Source organism: Actinia tenebrosa, unplaced genomic scaffold, assembly GCF_029948245.1.
Source record: "Actinia tenebrosa isolate PJP-AT-01 unplaced genomic scaffold, QUT_ActTen_1.0 PGA_scaffold2__45_contigs__length_23673736, whole genome shotgun sequence".
In the NCBI taxonomy this organism is placed as follows: domain Eukaryota; kingdom Metazoa; phylum Cnidaria; class Anthozoa; order Actiniaria; family Actiniidae; genus Actinia; species Actinia tenebrosa.
Genome location: NW_028292579.1, coordinates 13,074,899 through 13,095,724, shown reverse-complemented (window position 1 = coordinate 13,095,724; position 20,826 = coordinate 13,074,899). Strand labels below are relative to the sequence as shown.

The following is a 20,826-nucleotide window of genomic DNA, read 5'->3' as shown; positions in this document are numbered from 1 at the left end:
CGCCAAAGTCTGGAACTTGGTAAGAGCTCTCAACCGGAACCGTTCCACAAAAATTCGTTTGTCTATGCAGCTTTTAAATACTATGACAAGTACAACAGACAAAGAGCATGAAGGAACTGAGATGGTACTTCACGCGAGAACACTGAAAATGATCACTTCATGTGAGGACATTGATGAGGATACTGAAGATTTGGATAGCGGCGAAGAAACTGACATTGTTACTCATGAAATAGGGATTACTGATAGTGAGGAAGCCGATGACAGAGAGAAAGAAGAAGCCGGAACAATGTCAATGTCACAAGAAGTGGTAGACGTGTGCAACTATGAAAATTCTTTTGGGATTTAGATTGAATAGAGGTAAATCCTCTTTTCAGGGGTGGGCCATCTGCAATTTTGCTTCTAAACTGGGGTTGGGTCATCACATTTTCAGCATCATTTTATAATGGGCCAAGATAAAAAAACACTGATTCTATTCCCCCACCTCCCCCCCCCCCCCCCCCCCCCCTCCCCTATACTTTATGACCAGTCCCTTAGGAATGTTGCTGTTAATCCAATAGAACTTCTAAATTCTTGGTAACACTTGTGGAATTTTTAAAGAACTAAGCTAGCGTGCTTGCGCTAAAAGTGGAGATGGTGGCATGTGCAAATGCAGTGTAGCTAGCCACCACTCTTTTGCTTAAATTTCTCAGTATTATCCTCGGTAAGTCAACCCCCCCCCCCCCCTCCTCGCATTCCTGGTAAAACCTTTTTAATAGTCACCCCGCTGCTAAAATTCCTGGATTCGCCACTGAAATGTAAGTGTAAATTATGTCAAGTTCACAGAAAGTACATTAAGAATAACATCTTATGATTAAAACGTCTTCATGCAAATTATTTCGTTACTGCACGATTTGTATATATTTCATAAAAATACATAGCGACTTTCTTTTTCTATTGTAACAGCAACACTATAACAAATAAATCACATGTAGAGACAGGCATTAGATAAACAATATACAGCAACCATAAATACTACCCAGATGTCACTTGATTCCTCCTCGCAGCACTTTACTTGAAATATGCAACAGCTATTAACTCTAACAAACAAGACGTGACGATTGTTAGTGTAAGACGCGCGATAACGTTTTGTTCGAGATCTACACGTGCCATTACCGAATAATAACTCGACCAATCAGCGATCAAGTAAGCAACAAGTCAATTTGCATCCGTCATCCAAGTGTACTTGGTCTATCTTGCCTTACTAATCATACCTCAGTAAGCTGTAAAAACGGGGGGTTCCTAAAGAAGAAATCAAAATTTATTATATTATCGCCACACTTCCCATGTACTCCCGAATGTAAAGGATTCTGGTCATAATTCCAAGTGATTGCAAATGGCATCCGTTGTTGGGAGTCGAAAGAAGGACAAGAGGACAACACTTCAAGATTTCGAGTTATCAGTCACATTGGGTATACATGGAAGTCTTTTTTTTGTTGTTCATAAGTAATTTCTCGAGCTGCGTCTATGATCTCTGGAGAGCCAATTGCCTTATTATCAGGCTTTTAATATTTGCCTAGGGTTCTAATATTTCCTATGTTTGTCTTGCAGGAACGGGGACGTTCGGAAGAGTACTTCTTGCAAAGGATCGAAGAGGTGGAGAATACTATGCGCTGAAGATTATGAATATTAGTGAAGTTATACGCTTAAAACAAGTCGAGCATGTACAGAACGAGAAAACAATCCTCATGAAGATAGATCACCCATTTATTGTGAACTTGTGAGTATTACCAAATTAAACAAATACGGCTTATTGTATATTTACTGTAGCCTTCGCTGGCTTGTGCGACAATTCATCTTTTGGAATGTAAGTTACTTATCTTCAGCCTGTTGTTATTGAATTCCGATTTAGAAATCGTATTTGAGATTGTTGCTTTATTCCAGTCTAAGTCTATGGTATCGTGAGTTAGAATTTCTGGATCGGATTTTGTTCTGTTGCTCGCTGAACAGATTTTTATTCTAAACTTGTGACCTATTACCACTGAAGGAATGCAAATGTTGGTCACTCACCAAGGAGGCTTCCTCCCAAAATAGCTCCGTGTTTGAAGATAATTTCAGTGCAACAGGTTTGGTTTTCTCGTATTGGCCTTTTTGAAAACATTTCAACAAAATTTTCACAGAGTTTTACATTGCCACGGATATTGTGAAATTAGTTTAGTGTTATTTAACATTCCAGCTGATGTAAGCTAACTTAATAATAAGTTAACAAATGCAAAGTTGATCGCTAGTAACTGATATTATAGCCATATATATATACCCGTCTCTCTTTAATTTTTTATTTGAGTGTTAGTTTGTCTTTGAGAGCAGGTTGTAATAGAGCCAAGCAAACAGATCGGATGATAAATTAACTGGGTCGACACTATTTACTTTTAGAGTTACACACTCCAGCGCTTTTGTCTTAAATAAGCTTACCTAAAAAATAATCGCAAGAAGTAATTGTCAGTTCTCCTTCAAACTCTTTAAAGTTTTCAAAGTTGTAATCCCATAAAATAATAAATAAAATACGAATACAAATTATTCATCATATTTTACACTACGTAAATATGCCAATTGGAATAGATTGCCGTTTGCTTTCATGTGTTGATAAATCAAAACAACTTATAATCCCCTTTTGCTGTTTCTTACTCTCAAAAGCAATTATTCTTTTCTTTGTTTTCTTTTGATCCTTTGACTGTAAATCTTATGTTAAAAGAAAATATTTTGTTGAATTCAGATGGAAAGAAAAATGCCTGAGAAGAGCTATTCTTTATCAAGTTTTGTTTTAGATTATCCTCTGAAGGACGGTATGAATATTTCACAGACTCCGTTCGAAATATGATTAAAAGCTAGAAGCTGTTCTATTTTGTTAATGATAGTAATATTTTTCTAATAATAATAATAATAATTTATTCTGCATTAATTTATAAGGTTCTACCAAAATACATTAATTACATTTCTCACTAAGAAAAAAAACCAATAATTATTGTATTTTGTATCCATACAGATATTTACAACGTATAGATTATCTCTTCAAATATTCTACAATAACAAGTATCTATTTATAATAATAATAATGATAGTAATTAAAACTTTATTTCAAATACTAAAAGAATAATTGCTAAATAAATTTCAAAATAAGAAGAAGAAGAATATAATAATAATAATAATAATAATAATAATAATATAGTATCTTATCTTGTTTTCTTATGTTACAACAATCAACCTAGGCCTTGCAGATTCTTGATTTTGGAATATTGCGACAAAAAGTAAAAAATGCTACTGAAAGCATAGAATTTCTTGACTATTTCTACATTTTGCAACTATTTCTACATTATCCATTTCTGGCATTTTATTATTATTGTTATTATTACTATTATTATTATTATTATTATTATATAAATTAAACTAAAAACTAAACTATGTAAATGAATTTGAGTTAATCAGATAATAATATGCTATGATCACTAGACACATGTCATCATTTTACTTGCATGAAAGAGCTTTCTTAAAAGTTTGTTTATCTATTGAGCTCTTGTACTTCATTGGGTAATTAATTCCAGGCAACAGCTCCTTGATAAGAAAAGTAGCGTTTCATAAAATTTGTGTTACGCAAAGAAGGTTGAAAGTCAAAATTGCTGCCTCTAAGATTGCAGCTATGAACTTTGTGAAAATGAAAATTGTGACCAATGAGCAAGAGCAGGTGTAGCTCAGTTGTTTAGTGCATTGCCTTCGGAGCTTGAGGTCCAAGGTTCAATCCTCAAGATATCCACATCTGTTTCGACTTCTCTCAAATCCGTGTAGCTTCAGGTTTGAATACTCTTAAATCTCTACTCTTAAACTGATGGAGAGAGGGGTAAAGTGCGCGCAGTCGGCTTCCATTGATAGCAGTTGAATTTCAACTGAAGGAACCACCGACGTTAAATATAGGTACTTTACTTTATTCTCTCTGAAACTTAAAACAAAATTATGTTTTTATGGAAATTCCTGTTTTTTAATCTCCAGATTGTGGACCCACCATGATCAGACCTTTCTGTACATGTTACTAGAGTATGCCTGTGGGGGTGAGCTTTTTACATATCTTCGCACCGCTGGACGGTTTAACAATGGCACAGGACTTTTTTATGGGGCTGAAATAGTTTCTGCACTGGATTATTTGCATAGTATGTCAATGGTCTATAGAGACTTGAAACCTGAGAATATTTTGTTGGATCGGGAAGGCCATGTAAAAATTACAGATTTTGGTTTTGCCAAGGAGGTCCATGATAAGTAAGTACTCATTCATCTTTTCAAAGACTATGGTGTATAATGCTTGAAAATAATGCTTGCTTTTAATTTAAGGAGGCTTGAAAGTGCTTTCTGCTTTCACATATACACACAAATAATAACATTGAAAAACCTTATATTGCTTTATTTTGAAAGCGGTTAAAGCTAGAAAGCACAAGACCATAAACCAATGGTCCCTGAATATATACCAAACAATTATGTAAGACATTGCTATCACAACATCAGGTTGCTTCTTATGCCATCAAATTTCTTTATTTAAAAAAAAAACAATGAGAAATATAAATATCTAATGAGATGAAAGATATCAAATAAGATGCAGTATAATTTCTTGGCTTTCACCTACATCATGAAAAATTTTCCAAAGTCTTATATGCGACAAGACCTCCACAGACCAAAAGACCAACTAAAACTATGATATCTCAGCCAAAATGCTAGCTAAAAGTTTTAGATACAGAGATAAAAGTGAATGATTATATCTATAATTTAGTTGACATGTATGGGTCCACCATCTTTGTGTCCTATTTGAGGGGCAAAAAGATGGCAGCCAAATCATGATATTTGAAAATCATGTTTCTATTGTATTCTATGTTTCTAATGATAATAATCATGTAAATAAAGTCATTATATAGATATCGATGAAATACCAGGTTTTCTCTAGTGTCAAAAACTTGATATCTTTCAGCAGTGCAAGATACCATATCTTTCACACGTGAAGATATCACTGTTGACATAGTAACATATTTTAATAAAGGTTTTTGAGCTTTTGTTTTATCTAAGTTTCATCAATATCTATATAATAAACAGAACATTACATCGGGATGGCGCGAACGAGTGAGATATCTAAATTGAACACGAGAAGATAAAATTGGTATCTCTGCACGCCCATGTAATATCCCCTATTTAACAATCATCTACAAAATAAAAATGTATTGTTTTGATCAAGTTTCCCTATTTCTAATGCTTTGAAAATGTGTGGCAATGATTGCGTTACATAATTTGACTGGTATGTAAAACCAAACATCGAAAATACAAAATTATTTTAGTAAAGCTTTTCTTATAACGGTGTAAACAAAATATTTGACAAAACGTTTTGTGGAGTAATTACTTTGGATTTAAGTTTTTCATGATGTCATGTGAAAGCCAAGAGTAACAGAGAATAACAATTGAGCGATATATTTAACAAATATAGTACAGCTTTTTCCATGCTCCGTTCATTGATAAAGTATGCAGGTAGTAACGTAAGCATGAAAGAAGTGTAAGGAGAAGCACAAGCTGTAGGTGAGTGCTTCTGACACTTCTTGAGTACTTAGGGTGCTTCACTCTTCCTAAGTGCTTTATTACTGGATGGACCATGGCCTGATGGAGACTAGCATTTTGCAGTCGTTATCATCATCATCATCATTATCATTATCATTGTTATTATCATTATCATCATTATCATTATTGTTATTCCTTTATTGCACAGCAAAATAGGAATATGACAAATTGTTTGCTGGTATACATTAACCTTCAGCTCGAGATTCTACATAGCTTCAGAGAGCAGAAGTACTCTTGTTATGATATGTGCTGTGCCTAAAAGTACAGATGTCTATAGGTCTAACAAGCTAGTACTATCAAGTTCTAGTCTCTGAACATGATTCTTAAATCGTTTTGATATTGTTCCAAGCTCAGTTCATTGATAAAGTTATGCAGGAAGTAGCGTAAGCATGAAAGAAGTGTAAGGAGAAGCACAAGCTGTAGGTGAGTGCTTCTGACACTTCTTGAGTGCTTACGGCGCTTCACTCTTCCTAAGTGCTTTATTACTGATGAAGACTAGCAGTTTGCAGTGGAAATGTCGCGGTCCTCTACAAATGACCCTCAATCATGAGACAGATGAATCATATCATCATCATCATCATTATTATCATTATCATCATTATTATCATTATCATTATCTTTATCATTATTATCATTATTCCTTTATTGCACAGCAAAATACAAATATGACAACTTGTTTGCTGGTATACATTAACCTTCAGCTGAGATTCTACACGGCTTCAGAGAGCTGAAGTACTCTTGTTATGATATGTGCTGTGCCTAAAAGTACAGATGTCTATAGGTCTAACAAGCTAATACTATCAAGTTCTAGTCTCTGAACATGGTCCTTAAATCGTTTTGATATTGTTCCAAGTGATCCAACGACTATCGGAACTGCCATGGTCGTCATCCTCCACGGTCTTTCTATCACTATTCAGAGGTCTCTTGGTACTTGTCAATCTTTCTCATTTCCTTTCCTATGGTGCATAGGCACCGAAATGTCAATCAGTTTCGCCTTCTTCTTGCTCTTATCTACGACTATGATGTGCGGTCTTCTTCAGTGCTTCAATCTTCTTCAATACTAGAATTCTACTATCTATCCTAGATAATTTAGATAAAAAGCAGTTCTCCGTTAAAGGAAAGTCACTAACCGAGAGTGGGTATTTAGCGTGGAATACCATGGTTTGAAAAGCTGAATACCACGATATATATAGGGATCCCGCGAGTTGTTGTTGTTCCCGCATTCACCTCAAAATACAAAGATTTTAGCCTTTTAGATTTTTACCATCACAGAGTAATTTATAGAATACAAAGAGCGCCAAACCAAGAACCGCCAAGGAGACGAGAATAGCAGGAAAAGAACAAGAAAGTACAACAATAAAATCTGGAGTACCAATGGCGGCGAACGCGATCCATATCGTGCTTTTGTTGAGTACTTGGAACATCGACCAAAAGGTGAAAGAGTCCAAAAAAATCTGTTCTTAAGTCCAATTGACAAGCCAACACCTGAAGTGTGGTATAAAATGTCACCTTGTCTAGGATGATGAAGACGATTGCTGACATAGCTTCCCTAGAAGGCAAATGTACGATTTCGTGTGGCCGTAAAACAGCAATCCAAGCCTTGCGAGAAGATTTCAACCCACTTGAAATTTCAGAATTGACTGGCCATGCCAATCCAGAATCGATATCGACTTACAGCCATAGCCCATTGGAAAAACAACGCAAAATATCCCACAAGCTGGCTGGATTTTCTCCTCGCAGTCAAGGTAGTAGTACGGTCAGTACGTCAGTAGTTGAAAGTTCAAGATCACCAGCAAGAAATACTTTGAATGAAATATCTGTCAATGTAGAAGGTCATCAGGCGAACCAAACAAGTAAGGCTGCCGAAGCCCCTTATAATGTTCTTGGGTTGAGTGGAGCCGTAAGTGGACTGTTTACCGGAGTCACATTTAACAACTCGCCGGTGAATATTTCCATCAATCTACAGTCTGGTGACCATCGCTAGCTCTTTCTTCATCCAACACTAACTGAGCTACGCAACAGTAAAAGAAGAAGAAGAAGAAGAAAAAGGAATTTACTTATTTTGATTTCATTTATTCTATTTAGTCTATTTAGTAATTGAATGTGTAATTCAGAGAAAAGTCTTAGCTTAAAAGTTTTGTGTACTCACCAGTTAGCTTCTTTGACATTTTCGCACATTTAGACTGCTGAACTGCCTTAGATTTCGATCAAGACGAGAAAAAGTCATTATTGTTTTAACAGATTGAACGAAGTATTGCAGCGAAGGCGATTTTTGAGAATAAACAGTTAGTTTTTCCCACAGTAGAAAATATTATTCTGCTCGCCACGAGGTTCAAACCCTCACCTTTGAGCGGAATTCCTATTGTTTGGGAAGATGGCATCAGAATGGTTTCCTTCGTGGGCCAAGGTTTTCTTGAACTCCCACGATTTTTTTCTTTTTTTCTTCTTTATATTCGCTTAGATTGAATAGTGTAATGGGATTCAAGGAAAATTCATTGGCTTGACTCAGGAATTCCAAGTTGAATGTACGAGAAAACGCGATATCGCACGAGTCGCGAAGTCAGCCAATGAATTTTCCTATAATATTGCTTCTTTTTTAGCACGACTTTAAAATTGAAAATAGTAAGATTATTGAAGTTGCTTTTAAATTTCTAAAACTGTACCCAATTAAGTAACAAAAAACAAAAACGAATAAAGAAACAACTAGAAAATTTCAGCTTGTATAAAATAAACAAATATAACTTCATGGGGAGGGCACTTGTACGGCATTCGCACTCGTTGGTTTGTATCAGAAATCGAACGAGTGAGCGCAGCCAACTCGTTCGATTTCTGATACGTCACCAACTCCGGCGTGCGAATATACCGTAAGCGCCCCCGCCCCCGCCCCCCCCCCCCCCCCCCCCCCCCCCCCCCCCATGAAGTAATCTATATATTCAAACAAGAGAATATTAAGTATTACTTCATATTCTCTTGATTCAAAACAACTATTAGTCAAAGGGATCTCACTCGGTAACATCACCAAGTGTTTGAAGCCAATTTAGTTAATTTGAACAGCAATAAATTGGCGCGTTTAACCACCCTAATCATGCAGTTATTCATTTGTTGATCCTTTTGGTCTTGCAAACGCTATCGTTGCATTTTTTGCTTAAAATATTGATAAAGAAAACTTCTACTCAAGCACACTTTAACATCCTCGAGGCGCAAATATGGCTTTTTGGCGGCAAAAGAACATATCATTTGTAGTCCGAAAACAAGGGAAATTAATAGAGACTGAGGGGACACCAGGGAGAAACGTTTGCGCATGCGTGCACTTCAGCCATGTTTTCTGAGAATTTTGAGGAGTTTGAGTGAGAAAATAAATGTTTGTTTTCTCCAAGTATACAAAAAAGTCCGAGAGTATACTTTTGTAAGACCAAGATACTGTATCAACAAACACAATATGAAAGAATTAGTCTTAAGTTTCAAGCATGGACACTAAGTTTTGGCATTTTGTGAAGTTCAATAGACCTAGTATCCCGAATTCGCTTGACTGACCATGAAACAATGGTTGGAAGTCGAGACTAAACTTGATTCTTTTATTCATCAAGTTCAACCTCGACTTGAAACCATTGTTTCGTGGTCAGTCAAGCGAATTCGGGATAGGTCTATTTATAAGGCATGTTTGAAAGTCAAATTTACTTATGTTTTGACTAATTTGCATACTGATTCAGAGCATGCGCAGACGTTTTTCACTCGTGTCGAATGAGGGAGCATCTAACATCAACTTGTTCATTTGACGTCACAGCCCAGTCTCTTAGACCATCACTTCACTTGGCCGAAAGTTGAAAAAATGGTCGATTTTCCATGTAATGTCGCGCGAAAAAAATGGAAAGAAGCGTCAGAATTAAAAAGTTCTTTCAACATGGATGTTAGAATGACTTTTTTTTTTTTTTTTTTTTTTTTTTTTTTTTTTTTTACATCTAATTTTTTATTTATTTATTTTTTACAATATTTTTTACAACATTTATAATTCTTACTTGACAACAATACAAAAAAAATTTTTTTCTTTACAGAGGGTCGTCTAATTTACAATGCTACTAATTTTTTAATTTATTTATTTGAGCTATATTTTAGATATCACTATTTCATCCGTTCGATATTCCAATCAACTTACAAAATCACCCTAATCTTTTCATATTTTTTTTAATGCACTAACAATTTCGACCTTTTTTTAGCTACTTCACATTCTAACTTTTCATAATATCTTAAACTTGTTTGAAAATCATTTAACACTGGAATTTTTTGCTTGCTTCTACACTGATACACAACATATTTCCACAAAACAAACAAATAATTGACCAAAACATCTTCACTATTTCCTAATAGAATATTTTCAAAATTTAAGACAGGAAGTACTATTGAAGCCCCTTTTAGCCATTCACAACACTTGAAATAAAAATTTCTAGTTTCAACACACTCTACATAAAAGTGAGACATTGTTTCATTTTCTTCTAAACAAAAACTACATTTTGGAGAATGGACTAGTTTGAAAACATACAATTTCTGATTCAGATATAAGCAATTATTTAAAATTTTATACTGAAAAGCCCTTAATTTTGTATCTATAGTACTTTCGTAAATCCTTGAATAGACCGATGACCAATCAATACCTTCAATTTTCAACTTTTTTCCTATACATTTTTGGGCAGTTGGTTTAAAATCCTTCCATTTGATCAACATCCAATAAATCATTTTTGTGTTTATCTTTTCCACCGGATACCTCTCATATCCCTTACCGATGTAGGTAACTTTCTGCATTGTTTTTAATCTGTCTCTACCCAAACTTTTATTTTGATAGAGCCGAAGCTTTTTTAAAGGGGAAGGACAGGTAATTATGTATTTTGATTCTTAGACTGTAAACTTGCTTTTCATTGTCAGAACGTGGACTCTCTGTGGAACACCAGAATACCTTGCACCTGAAATTATCCAAAGTAAAGGTCACAATAAAGCTGTAGACTGGTGGGCATTAGGAATTCTTATTTATGAAATGCTTGTAGGGTAAGTAAGGTATCCATATGCCCTTAAAAAATGATGTTGTTGATTATGCTGACAAGAACCATTATAAGTGAAGTACTGTGATGATGATGATGATAATGATAATGACATTGATTGTAGTTGCAGTGATTTCATAAACCAAAGCCACCCGGGCCAAACAAATTTAAAATCAAATTCACAAATCACATTTTTGACGCCGAATAGCAGATGAATTGATGAATTCTGGGTTTTAAACTGTTTCTTGTTCACTCCTGTTTATACACACACTCGTATAAAGTATAATATATGCTTTTAAAAGAAAACATATATACATGTGTACAGATTCTATTGTTTAAATACTCGATTGTGATCGACTAATTTGTATAAAAAATTGTCTGGGTGGCCTTGGTTGGCGTAGTTACACTGTAAGTGTTGTGATAATGATATAGTATTTAACGATGCTTCTTTAACTAAAATTGAATACTTAACCTTTTATTGTCCTGTTCATGTAATTTTTCTGCTTGCAGTTATCCTCCTTTTTTTGATGATAATCCATTTGGTATTTATGAAAAGATCCTTTCTGGTAAAGTTGAGTGGCCCAAACACATGGAAAACACTGCAGCCAGGTAAGTTGATAAATATTCTATATATTATAGTCAAGCATCATGAAAGGGATATCTGTAAAAAATGGTAAAAATGTTTCCAATATAACCTCTTTGGTGAACTATTTTCAAAAACTACATCCAAAAGTTGAATTACAGTTTTTCCCCCTCAAAATCGCACGAAGTTGATTCTCTAGCAATAAGGGTGACTGCTATTTTACGGCATTCATGTAGATTCTTCGCATTCTCGTTCCCAGACCCTACTCATTAGCCAAATCGTAGGCTCTTGGAAACCCGGAAGACCGGAAGCCAGAATCTTATGACCAGGTCGTTAGAGGGTATGCTCTATGTCAGGATCGCTGATTATGAAATACCGGCTCATCTTTTCCAGCTGCTTAACAAATGAAAATAGGATTTTAATTAATATTCGATAACATATAACCGTTCTTGTCGATTTGTCTTACTTATAGTTTCCGTTAGCATGTTTGTTTATCCTGTTGTCCAATCAGAGTTGCTACATAGGTACATTAAAATCTGGGTTTTAAACAAAAATAAGCTCAAGTATAGTTAAGATAAACTGGAACAAAGTTAAGCATTATTATAGAAAATACCAGGCTATGAAGGCATGTTGAAAATTTCAAATTTAAATATTTTATATATTAAAACGTAGAGTCACGACCGTGTTCGTGCCGTGAATTTTTCACGGTCATAGGAAAACTGCAATATGCACACTATATAGGCTCATCTAGCAGGAACATGACCCAAAGACATGTAGCAGCAATAAAATCATATGCACGAGTGGACGTGTAGCGGGGGAGCGATGTAGTCATAGTCGCGTTTTTACATGTTTCAATAAACCATTTTCGAGTTCCAAATTACCGCTGTGTTTCTTGATTACAGACTCATTTACACAGGCTTAGCCTCGATTTTGTACAGAATATTTACGTGTTCCAGTCACGGCCCGTCGAGTTTCCTAAGTGTGCGGATGTTGCAAATATGCTGCTGCTATTCCTCGCTACACGTCCACTTGTGTTTACAGAATATGGTTTTAGTTGCTGCTACTATGTTTCTGGGACATGTTTCTGCTAAATCAACCCCATTTTGCAACAACCTCGAAATTTGCGCGTAGACATTACATTATTATTGTTGTTATTGTTGTTATTACTGTTATCGTTATTGTTGTTGTTATTATTATTATTATTATTATTATTATTATTATTACTTTATCTTGCAGAGATTTAATAAAGAGACTTTTAGTTCATGATAGAACAAGAAGATTAGGTAGTATGAAGGTATGTAAGAACCAGCATGTGCTTATGCTAGTCCTGGTTATAATAAGATCAACGGAAAAAGATTTCGAAATCGAAGAGCGGTGGCAAAAAATCCCAAATCAAGAGAAGTGAGTCCTGAGTGTTAATTTCTTTTTAGAAAAATAGAAAACTCTTCAAAAAAATTTTATTAGTAAGATTTTTACTATTTGAAGAGGAGGTTTAAATGACAAAAAACTAAAAAATTACGCAGAAGAAGAGGGAACATGACTGCCCCATGGCTTCAAAAGATTTAAACTTATTGAAAGAAATATTTCCTGGTCTTGAGGACTTTTTATATAAAAAAACCAACACCGCCTCCACTATATTTCCTAGCAACATGTTTAAAAATATTGATAATGTAATTTTAACCAAGTTTCAGTTAAGTATAACATTTCAATATCATTTTCAACAACAAAATCATTTATTATCAAAGCCTTTGTTGCATATTGTTCTGGAATTGAAAAGGCATGATTTGGAAGACTTACCAACTTGTGGTCTGAAGGGAATACGAAGAGTAGTGGAAAGATTAGTGATGTTAGCGCCTTGCTACCTATACTTCGAACCCGATCGCGAGTAGTGATCCAGGCAGAGCGATCTTGTATATTTAAGTGGCCAAGGATAGGACGTAAAATGAGAGATTTTATAGGTAACACTCCTCCATTTGTCGATGAAACTCGTCCGGCTTGTTTACCCCTGAAGCAGGCCAAACGAATTCAAGGTGCAAAAAAAAATGCAGTGTTTATATGAAGGAAAAACGGGATTTTGTAAGGATGTACGTGAAGCTATATATAGCATAATCAAACGTTTTTCCCCTCCTTCTTTTTCTAGTTTTATTATTATAATGTATTTATGTAATAGTGTAGGCTAAACTTTTTGTAATTCGTAATTTTTTATTCTTTCAAAATAAAAAATTATTATTATTATTATAGAGTCTAAAATAAGACTGGAAAATAAGTCAGCCCAGGGGCCATCGAGCCATTGAGCTCAGCTGCTAGAATGGCCTTTCCTCAAATACCAAGTCATATCAATTTACGAAACATGGGTTTTTTTTGCATATTTTCATTCATTATCCCTTTATTTGTTTTCAGAATGGAGCAGAAGATGTTAAAGGACATAAATGGTTTAAAGTGATTGATTGGAATCTAGTTTATCAGAGAAAATTGAAGGTAATGATAGCAAATTTAGTCATTGACATTAATTTATGCACAAGTGAGTCTCTTCTGGTCGGGTTCTTATTAACAAAATAACAAAAAACTAACCTGCTGGGCCTTAAAGAGTATATATATATATATACTCTCTCTCTATATATATATGGATTGATTGATTGATTGATTGATTGATTGATTGATTGATTGATTGATTGATAGATATACTCTGTAAGGCCCAGAAGGCTAGGTATTTTAAGAAAAAGTTATTAAAACAAAAACAAAAACTTTTAAATAATATTTTTTCAAATTATCTTAGTAAGTCACGTGATATATGGCGTCATACCACTAAGATTGTTGGGGTGACAGACCAAGCACGTGACTACAACTCTCCTAAGTTTCGTGGTCACAACTCGTATTGCAGTGAAGAAACTGGCACACGGGCCAACAGAGGTGTGTGAGGCCACCAGACGTTAGTGAAACTTGACTTCAGCACGGCAAGAAGTCTTATAAAAATTACACGTACAAACTTGGCGCCTTAAAAGATGAATAAACCACCGTTTTACAAACAATATCACCAAGGAATATCTTTATTTAGTTCTCTTGATATTTACGTTTGATTTCAGTTCTTGACTTAAAACACCATATAGGAAATAAACCGTCTGTCTGATACGATTCGCAGCACTTCACTATTTGTAAGAAACGTCTAGTTTAATATGGAAATCTTTGTTTCAGCCTCCTATTGTACCGAAGATTGCACACTCCGGTGACACCAGGAATTTTGATGAATACCCCGAGGAGGACTGGAAATCTGCCCCACCCCTTCACAGCAAACAGTTAGAGCCATTTAAAGACTTTTAGGTCATTTCCCTCATAAAGTAAGTCTTATTCAGTCTATCGTATAAGAAAACCGTAATATATATTTTTATCAGTAATTCCTTTTCATATTCCATATCCCTATGGCTTTTTCCTCATATTTCCCGTATCCAGATATTCCTAGATGGGTGAAGCTTTTGTACTGGTATAGACAGATACCTTAATTTTAATAGGGTGGCCTAGTCAATTTTTTTTGTATGAAAATAAAGCTGATACTAAAGCTGATACCAGTGGGATATTGATGATACCGCCTCTCGGTTGGATCATTGGTTGGCCACCGGACTGTTATTTGGTGAACATGGGTTCAAGGCCTCTGCCGGACGGCAAAACTCAACTTCACAGAAACAGTTCTTCAATGTTTTCCTCGTACTTACTTGACCGATCTCAAAGATTAACTGTAGGTGATTTTATATAGTTTGGCGTTCCTCACGGTTCAATACTTGGCCCATTATTGTTTACTCTTTACATTGCACCTCTTCGAGATGCTAGTACGAACTCATGATCTTTGGTGTATGTTTTACGCCGACGACACCAAAATCTATATTGTTATAAGAGATCCAGAATAGTCTGATGCTTTACTTAACGTTCTTCAAACGTGATGAAGGTGTATTCGCATGGAACACAAAGAACATGTTAAAAAGTAAACCAAGAAAAAATGAAGTATTGCATTTCAGCTCACGTTTCAAAAAGCAACCATCAACTTACAAGCCTTTATCATTAGCAAATACTACAGTAGATGTGACTGTGAACAGCCAAGAATTTGGGCGTTATCATGGATAAACCTTTTCTTTCAATCATCATATCAACAAAACATGTGAGTTAGCCAGTTTTGCCATAAGATCAATAGACCTTATTCGTGGTGTGACAATGTTTTCCCAATTCAGCGTGACAAACCTCCAGGGGATTCATTTTCTTTTGTTTTTACTCTTCCGAAAATTCCTGAGTATCCCAAAGGATACGAAAGGAATAACGATGATATCCCGACGAGTTTCAAAACAATAGCTCTTCATTCCCCCAGAGGTTTGTCACGCTGAATTGGGAAAACATTGTCACACCACGAATAAGATTTATTGGACGCATCCGGCAATACCTTCCATACAATGGACTGAAGATGTTAGTAAATTCCCTCGTGATTTCTAGACTTGACTACTGTAATGGTCTTTTACATGGAATAGCAAAGTATCAAAGGGACAAATTACAAAGAATTCAGAATATTGCAGCTCGAATGATAACAGGATCGCGTAGTTATGACCATATAACACCTATGCTTAAGACTTGCATTGGCCACCAGTTGAGGCAAGGATTAACTTTAAGATTCTCCTTATTACTTATAAGATCTTGAATGGACAATCTGCTGGATACCTGGAATCCATCATACAGGAATACCATCCACCACTAACACTACGATCGTCAGCTCGCTAGGTCTTATGCATCCCAGCCATCAAATCCAAGACATATGGTGGTCGTGCCTTTTCCTACCTGGAACACTACGATCGTCAGCTCGCTACTTCTTATGCATCCATCCATCAAATGCAAGACATATGGTGGTCGTGCTTTTTCCTACTCAGCACCCCAATTATGAAATTCTATTCATTACCTTATCACGATATTTAATTTCAGTAGCGTAACAAACTTTGCTTCTCCTTTGCTTTTTGGTGGTATTGGTGGAGAAAGAGCTCGTTTGTTCTTGTACTGACTCGCATTAATTTTTCTCTGATAACTATGAACTAGTCTTTCTTGCTCTATTTAATATTCTGTTTGCAGCGAGCGGCGCAGCGGAGCTTTGGGGAGGGAATTGGGAGGAGGGAAGAAAAGGGAGCGCCTGCTATGAAAATCCACATTCCTCGTATTTCACGTTCATATCGTGAACGTAAAAAAATTCCCATAGGTTAAGAGCCTGTAAATCAAATACTTCTATTGTTTTATGCGAAGTCTTGTTCGCTTTCTCTCTTGCCAAAGATCGTTAGTGATAACATCACGGACGTGATAACGTAGCTTATACCATGACTTTCGATACGTTTGTAAGGAGAAACTTGTTGGCATCGTATTGTAGGAAGACTGCAAAAATGATATGGAATCGTTTTTAGACAGAAAGATATACTAGTGGTATTGCCTACAGGATTTGGTAATTGCAAAAGCTCAATTCTTCGTGTATTTATCGAGGCATAGAACTTCTACAATGAACTGTGTCAGTTTTCGTTATATCTTCCCTGGTTGACATTACACATATTTCATCACTAAAAAGACATTCCTATGGTAGCTTCCGAATGAAACTAGAATAGTGGAGCGGAAAGTAAAGATGACACTAGTTTCCAGTGCCCCTCTGCATCACACGTTGAACAAAACAATGACCACCGCCCTTCCTAATTAGCGCCCTGAACGGAACGCTTAAAGTGCAAATGAACCCTTTGACAATATATTCAGTACTGGTTCTGCATAAAGTAAATAGTTGATTGGTAAAATATTTCTTGATTTGAGTGATGCGTCTCTAAGTTATGAAGGTTTATACTTCCAATATGTTAATGATGATGACGTCAGGTAAGGTATTTGAGTGTTTTTGTTGTAACTAGTAATACTAAATGCTGGCCATTTTGAAAATAAAAATTGTAAATAGCTTTCATGTAAACCATGAGTAAAATAATGATGCTTTTTAAATACTGTTTCTATGAACCAGTTCGATTTTGTATATTTGATTAAGCCTTAATAGACGTCACACTCATTAGCATATTGGAAGTATAAACCTTCATAACTTAGAAACGCATCACTCAAATCAAGAAATATTTTACCATTCAACTATTTACTTCATGTAGAATCAGTACTGAAAGTATTGTCGAAGGGTTCATTTGCACTTTAAACGTACAACCTTTTGACGGGTTAAAGATTTGTCCAGTTCCGTGTGATGCAGCCTATATCGCCTGTACATTTCTGATCGCATTTTATGTTATTCTCAGTTGCTGGTATATCAACAGAGCTACAGGTCAGTCCCTTCTGACGTCATAGGAAGGACGAAAGGGATCTTGGATGGAGAAAAAATTAAATGGAGAAGAATAGAGAATGAAGGAAAAACTGTTCAAACGAATACGAAAACACCTTTGTTCACTACAAATGATAAAAAACAGAGAGAATGTTCCTCCTTTCCTCTTGGAGTGCAATAAGCGTAGGTAATTCTTTTACCGGGATGCCCACGCAGGCTCGGCTTTTCGTTTCTTTATTTATTAACTTCATTACAAGCCTTGCTAAACAGGTTGAACAGATTGATTATTGTCGTTCTACTCTAGCCGTGTACACTCCAGCTTGTCAGCCATTTAGATAACGAATCGAAAACAATAGAAAGTCTATAAGAGCTATTCAAGGAGATGAAATGATGAAAGAGAAAGAAAAAAATAGAAGTGTATTTACACAAATATAAAATAAAATAAACTCGAGTGTTCACGGCTAGAGTAGAGTACAGTTATTGGAATAGAATACAGTTATTTGAAATAGAATAAACGGAATGGAGGTTTGTGTAAGTTTAGACAATCAGTTATAGATGGAATATATACTGGATGGAATAGACAAATTCCCTTAAACTTATGACCATATTTTTATATCGGACGAGAGACGTCACTACTTTTGTTAAAAGATGCATGAATTTCTTTCTTATCAGTTTTTAATCGAATAATTCAATTTAGAAATTGTGAATATTTTGTCCCAAAAAAAAAAAAAAAAAAAAAAAAAAAGAAGTAACAAACACGGTTTTTAATCAATCTTATATCTTCTTATATCTTATTACAGTCAAATCACCTCAAGCGTGAACCCGTAGTGGTCATAAATGACTTTTTGGATTCTTGGTTTCATTATTCGATTCAAACATTCATGATTGAAAACGAATATTCAATATTCAAAAAATAATAAATTGAAAACACGATTACAGCCATTCTCAACCACACGCGCCCTCTAGCGATTGTTTCTGTCGCGACGAAGAAGGTTTTAATGGACGTCAATCACTAGGCGTTTCCATGATAACAAACTCCTTGATTGACGTCCACCAAGAGCTTCTTCGTCGCGACAAAACAATCGCTAGAGCGGGGTGCGTGATTGAGAATGGCTGTAACTTTGCTCGAAGTTGCTCTTGCATTTTAGCTGCATATATGAATTGGCTTTCGTATATGCTACTCCTTGAAGATTCGTTTACAATAATGAATGTTCGAATTGAACAATGAAATCAAGAATCCAAAAATAAAGTCATTAATGACTTCTACGTGTTATAACGCTTGTGGTGGTTTGATTGTAATGGTGTAGTTATTCAAGGCAATTGTTGAAAATTTTTCTAGCACCAATGTCTTCACGTAAAAAGTGCAATAAAGATGATAGCGAAATTTTTCCACGTCGTGCACGTTTTTGTAACAAAAGCATTATGGTGTAAAATAGCGTGAACGATGCTTTGATGTTTTAAGCTCAGGCCTTTGGTGTCTGGGAGGGCGTTAGTAATCCGAGTCAGATGAAAAAACGACTAATAACTAAATTTCCGTGCAAAGAAGCTCTCAATGGAGTGAAATTATGGTCAGCGGTTATACTCAATGAAACAAGATGGCGGATGCAATGGAATAGGGTTTTGCATTTTTTTTAATTTTTTTTTTTTTGACCTCGTAATAACACAAACTCAAAGTACTTCGATTGATTTAAATCGCCTCAGTTTAACAGTTACAAGATAGTTCTTGATTCCAATTTGTACTTTTCTTAGTTCTTTGTTATTTTGAGCAAATCCTGTAATAAATCGATGACGGCTTTCATTGCTTACCATTTATTTTGCTCACGAAGCTATTTTAAAGGGGCACTTGGATGAAAATGGATAAAAATTGGAAATGACTTTAAATTTAGTTAAACGTATCTATATGGCCCCAATAGTAGCCAAGCAACATACTTTCTTAACAGTAAAATGTAGCGGATAAAAATTATCAGTTTTATTCAGCATCTAAATTTGGAGTAAATGACGTCATTTACTCAACCCTATTGTTCTTTCTGCTTTTGAACCAAAATATCTCAATAGCAAGTGGCTCCCAGGCTAAAATGTTCACTAATCTGGTTTACATAATCATAATTGAGTCATATTATCCTCATATACTTCAATTATTCGGACTTTCAAAAATTCGGGCTTTTTCATCCAAGTGCCCCTTTAATTGTATAAAGAACATAATAATATATGGATTAGACTCTTCCAGTCTCTCGCTCGTCCGTACCGTCTCTCGTTTTCGCCGCCATCTTGAAAATATTGAAACGAGAGAGACTGCACGAGTAATTTGGTTCCCAAAGCACGCTGGGTCCAAGTTTTCGGGACCCATAAGTCCTTTCGGTCATTGTGACGTTACAGTCTCTAAGCGTGGAGACGGAACGGACGAGCGAGAGACTGTGGAAGAGTCTATATATGGATCAGTACTACCGCCTTGGTGATACGTGTAAAACTTTTCAAAGTATATATTAATAAACAGAAACATGGAACCGACTGGCAGTCGAACAAATATCGAAAGAATCAGTTCATAAGGAGGCTCTGGGTAGTTTTGGTCTGGCACACCTAGCCGCATTGAAACGGGTACAACTTCCTCTTGAATAACACGATCTGCAAGCACGTTTCACACAATGTCAGGGAAGGATTAAAGGTTTCAAAAATGATAAATTAGTTTAAAGCGGCCTTTTCATTATGACGTAATGATGACATCATAGAAATCGTTTACCGCTTATTTTCTCGAAAACTAGACCTAAACTTTCAAAACTACTTGCACCAGTCGATAGTATTCATCAAGACACCCAACGTATCGCAATATGAAAAAAACGTATGAGAGCGTTTTCCAAATATTACGCGATAAATATTTTCATGGACTTTTACTATTATTTCCAGCGTGTCAACTTTATACTCTCAAAATCGGGACTTTAATTTAGTGGATTCAATATTTTCAGTAGCTAGAATATAGGTACGGATATAGACACTGTCCTTATTGAGTATGAATCAAATTGTGACTTTCTTTCTAAAGTTATGGATTTTTTGATATGAAGCTAAATGACCCCATTTGATGTTAAAAGCTATAGAAAATATCGATGAATGCGGCACTCAAAAATTCGTCGAACGATTTTTTTCTAAATGAAGTCGCGAAAAGATGTAACTTTTACAAATATTCTGCTTTAATTTCATATGCATTGAAGGGTTTTAAGGCATTCAAATAAAAATAAGTACGCTCACAACTATTTTCGCTCAAGGCTTCTTGTTTATTATTCACGCTTGACTTCCGT

General features: G+C 35.4%; 1 protein-coding gene across 2 annotated transcripts; it reads left to right on the top strand.

The window, feature by feature from the left end:
• Positions 1 to 1,212: 1,212 nt before the first annotated feature.
• Positions 1,213 to 19,332, top strand: LOC116287304 (cAMP-dependent protein kinase catalytic subunit PRKX). 2 transcript variants are annotated; one of them, XM_089033985.1, is made up of 9 exons: positions 1,213 to 1,448; positions 1,588 to 1,756; positions 4,018 to 4,281; positions 10,534 to 10,653; positions 11,157 to 11,255; positions 12,466 to 12,523; positions 13,630 to 13,707; positions 14,422 to 14,564; positions 17,514 to 19,332. In XM_089033985.1, exons 1-8 carry the CDS (start codon positions 1,373 to 1,375, stop codon positions 14,545 to 14,547), a joined length of 990 nt encoding a protein of 329 aa, XP_088890111.1. In that variant the 5' UTR covers positions 1,213 to 1,372; the 3' UTR covers positions 14,548 to 14,564; positions 17,514 to 19,332. The 2 variants fall into 2 exon arrangements, with proteins under 2 accessions (XP_088890111.1, XP_088890112.1); XM_089033986.1 differs by lacking the exon at positions 10,534 to 10,653.
• Positions 19,333 to 20,826: the final 1,494 nt, after the last annotated feature.

Excerpts from the sequence above, each read along its gene's own strand:
- LOC116287304 (XM_089033985.1), top strand. The coding sequence starts at position 1,373 with ATGGCATCCGTTGTTGGGAGTCGAAAGAAGGACAAGAGGACAACACTT. Across the intron at positions 4,282-10,533 it reads GCCAAGGAGGTCCATGATAA|AACGTGGACTCTCTGTGGAA; the intron begins GTAAGTACTCAT and ends TTTCATTGTCAG. Across the intron at positions 13,708-14,421 it reads TTTATCAGAGAAAATTGAAG|CCTCCTATTGTACCGAAGAT; the intron begins GTAATGATAGCA and ends TCTTTGTTTCAG.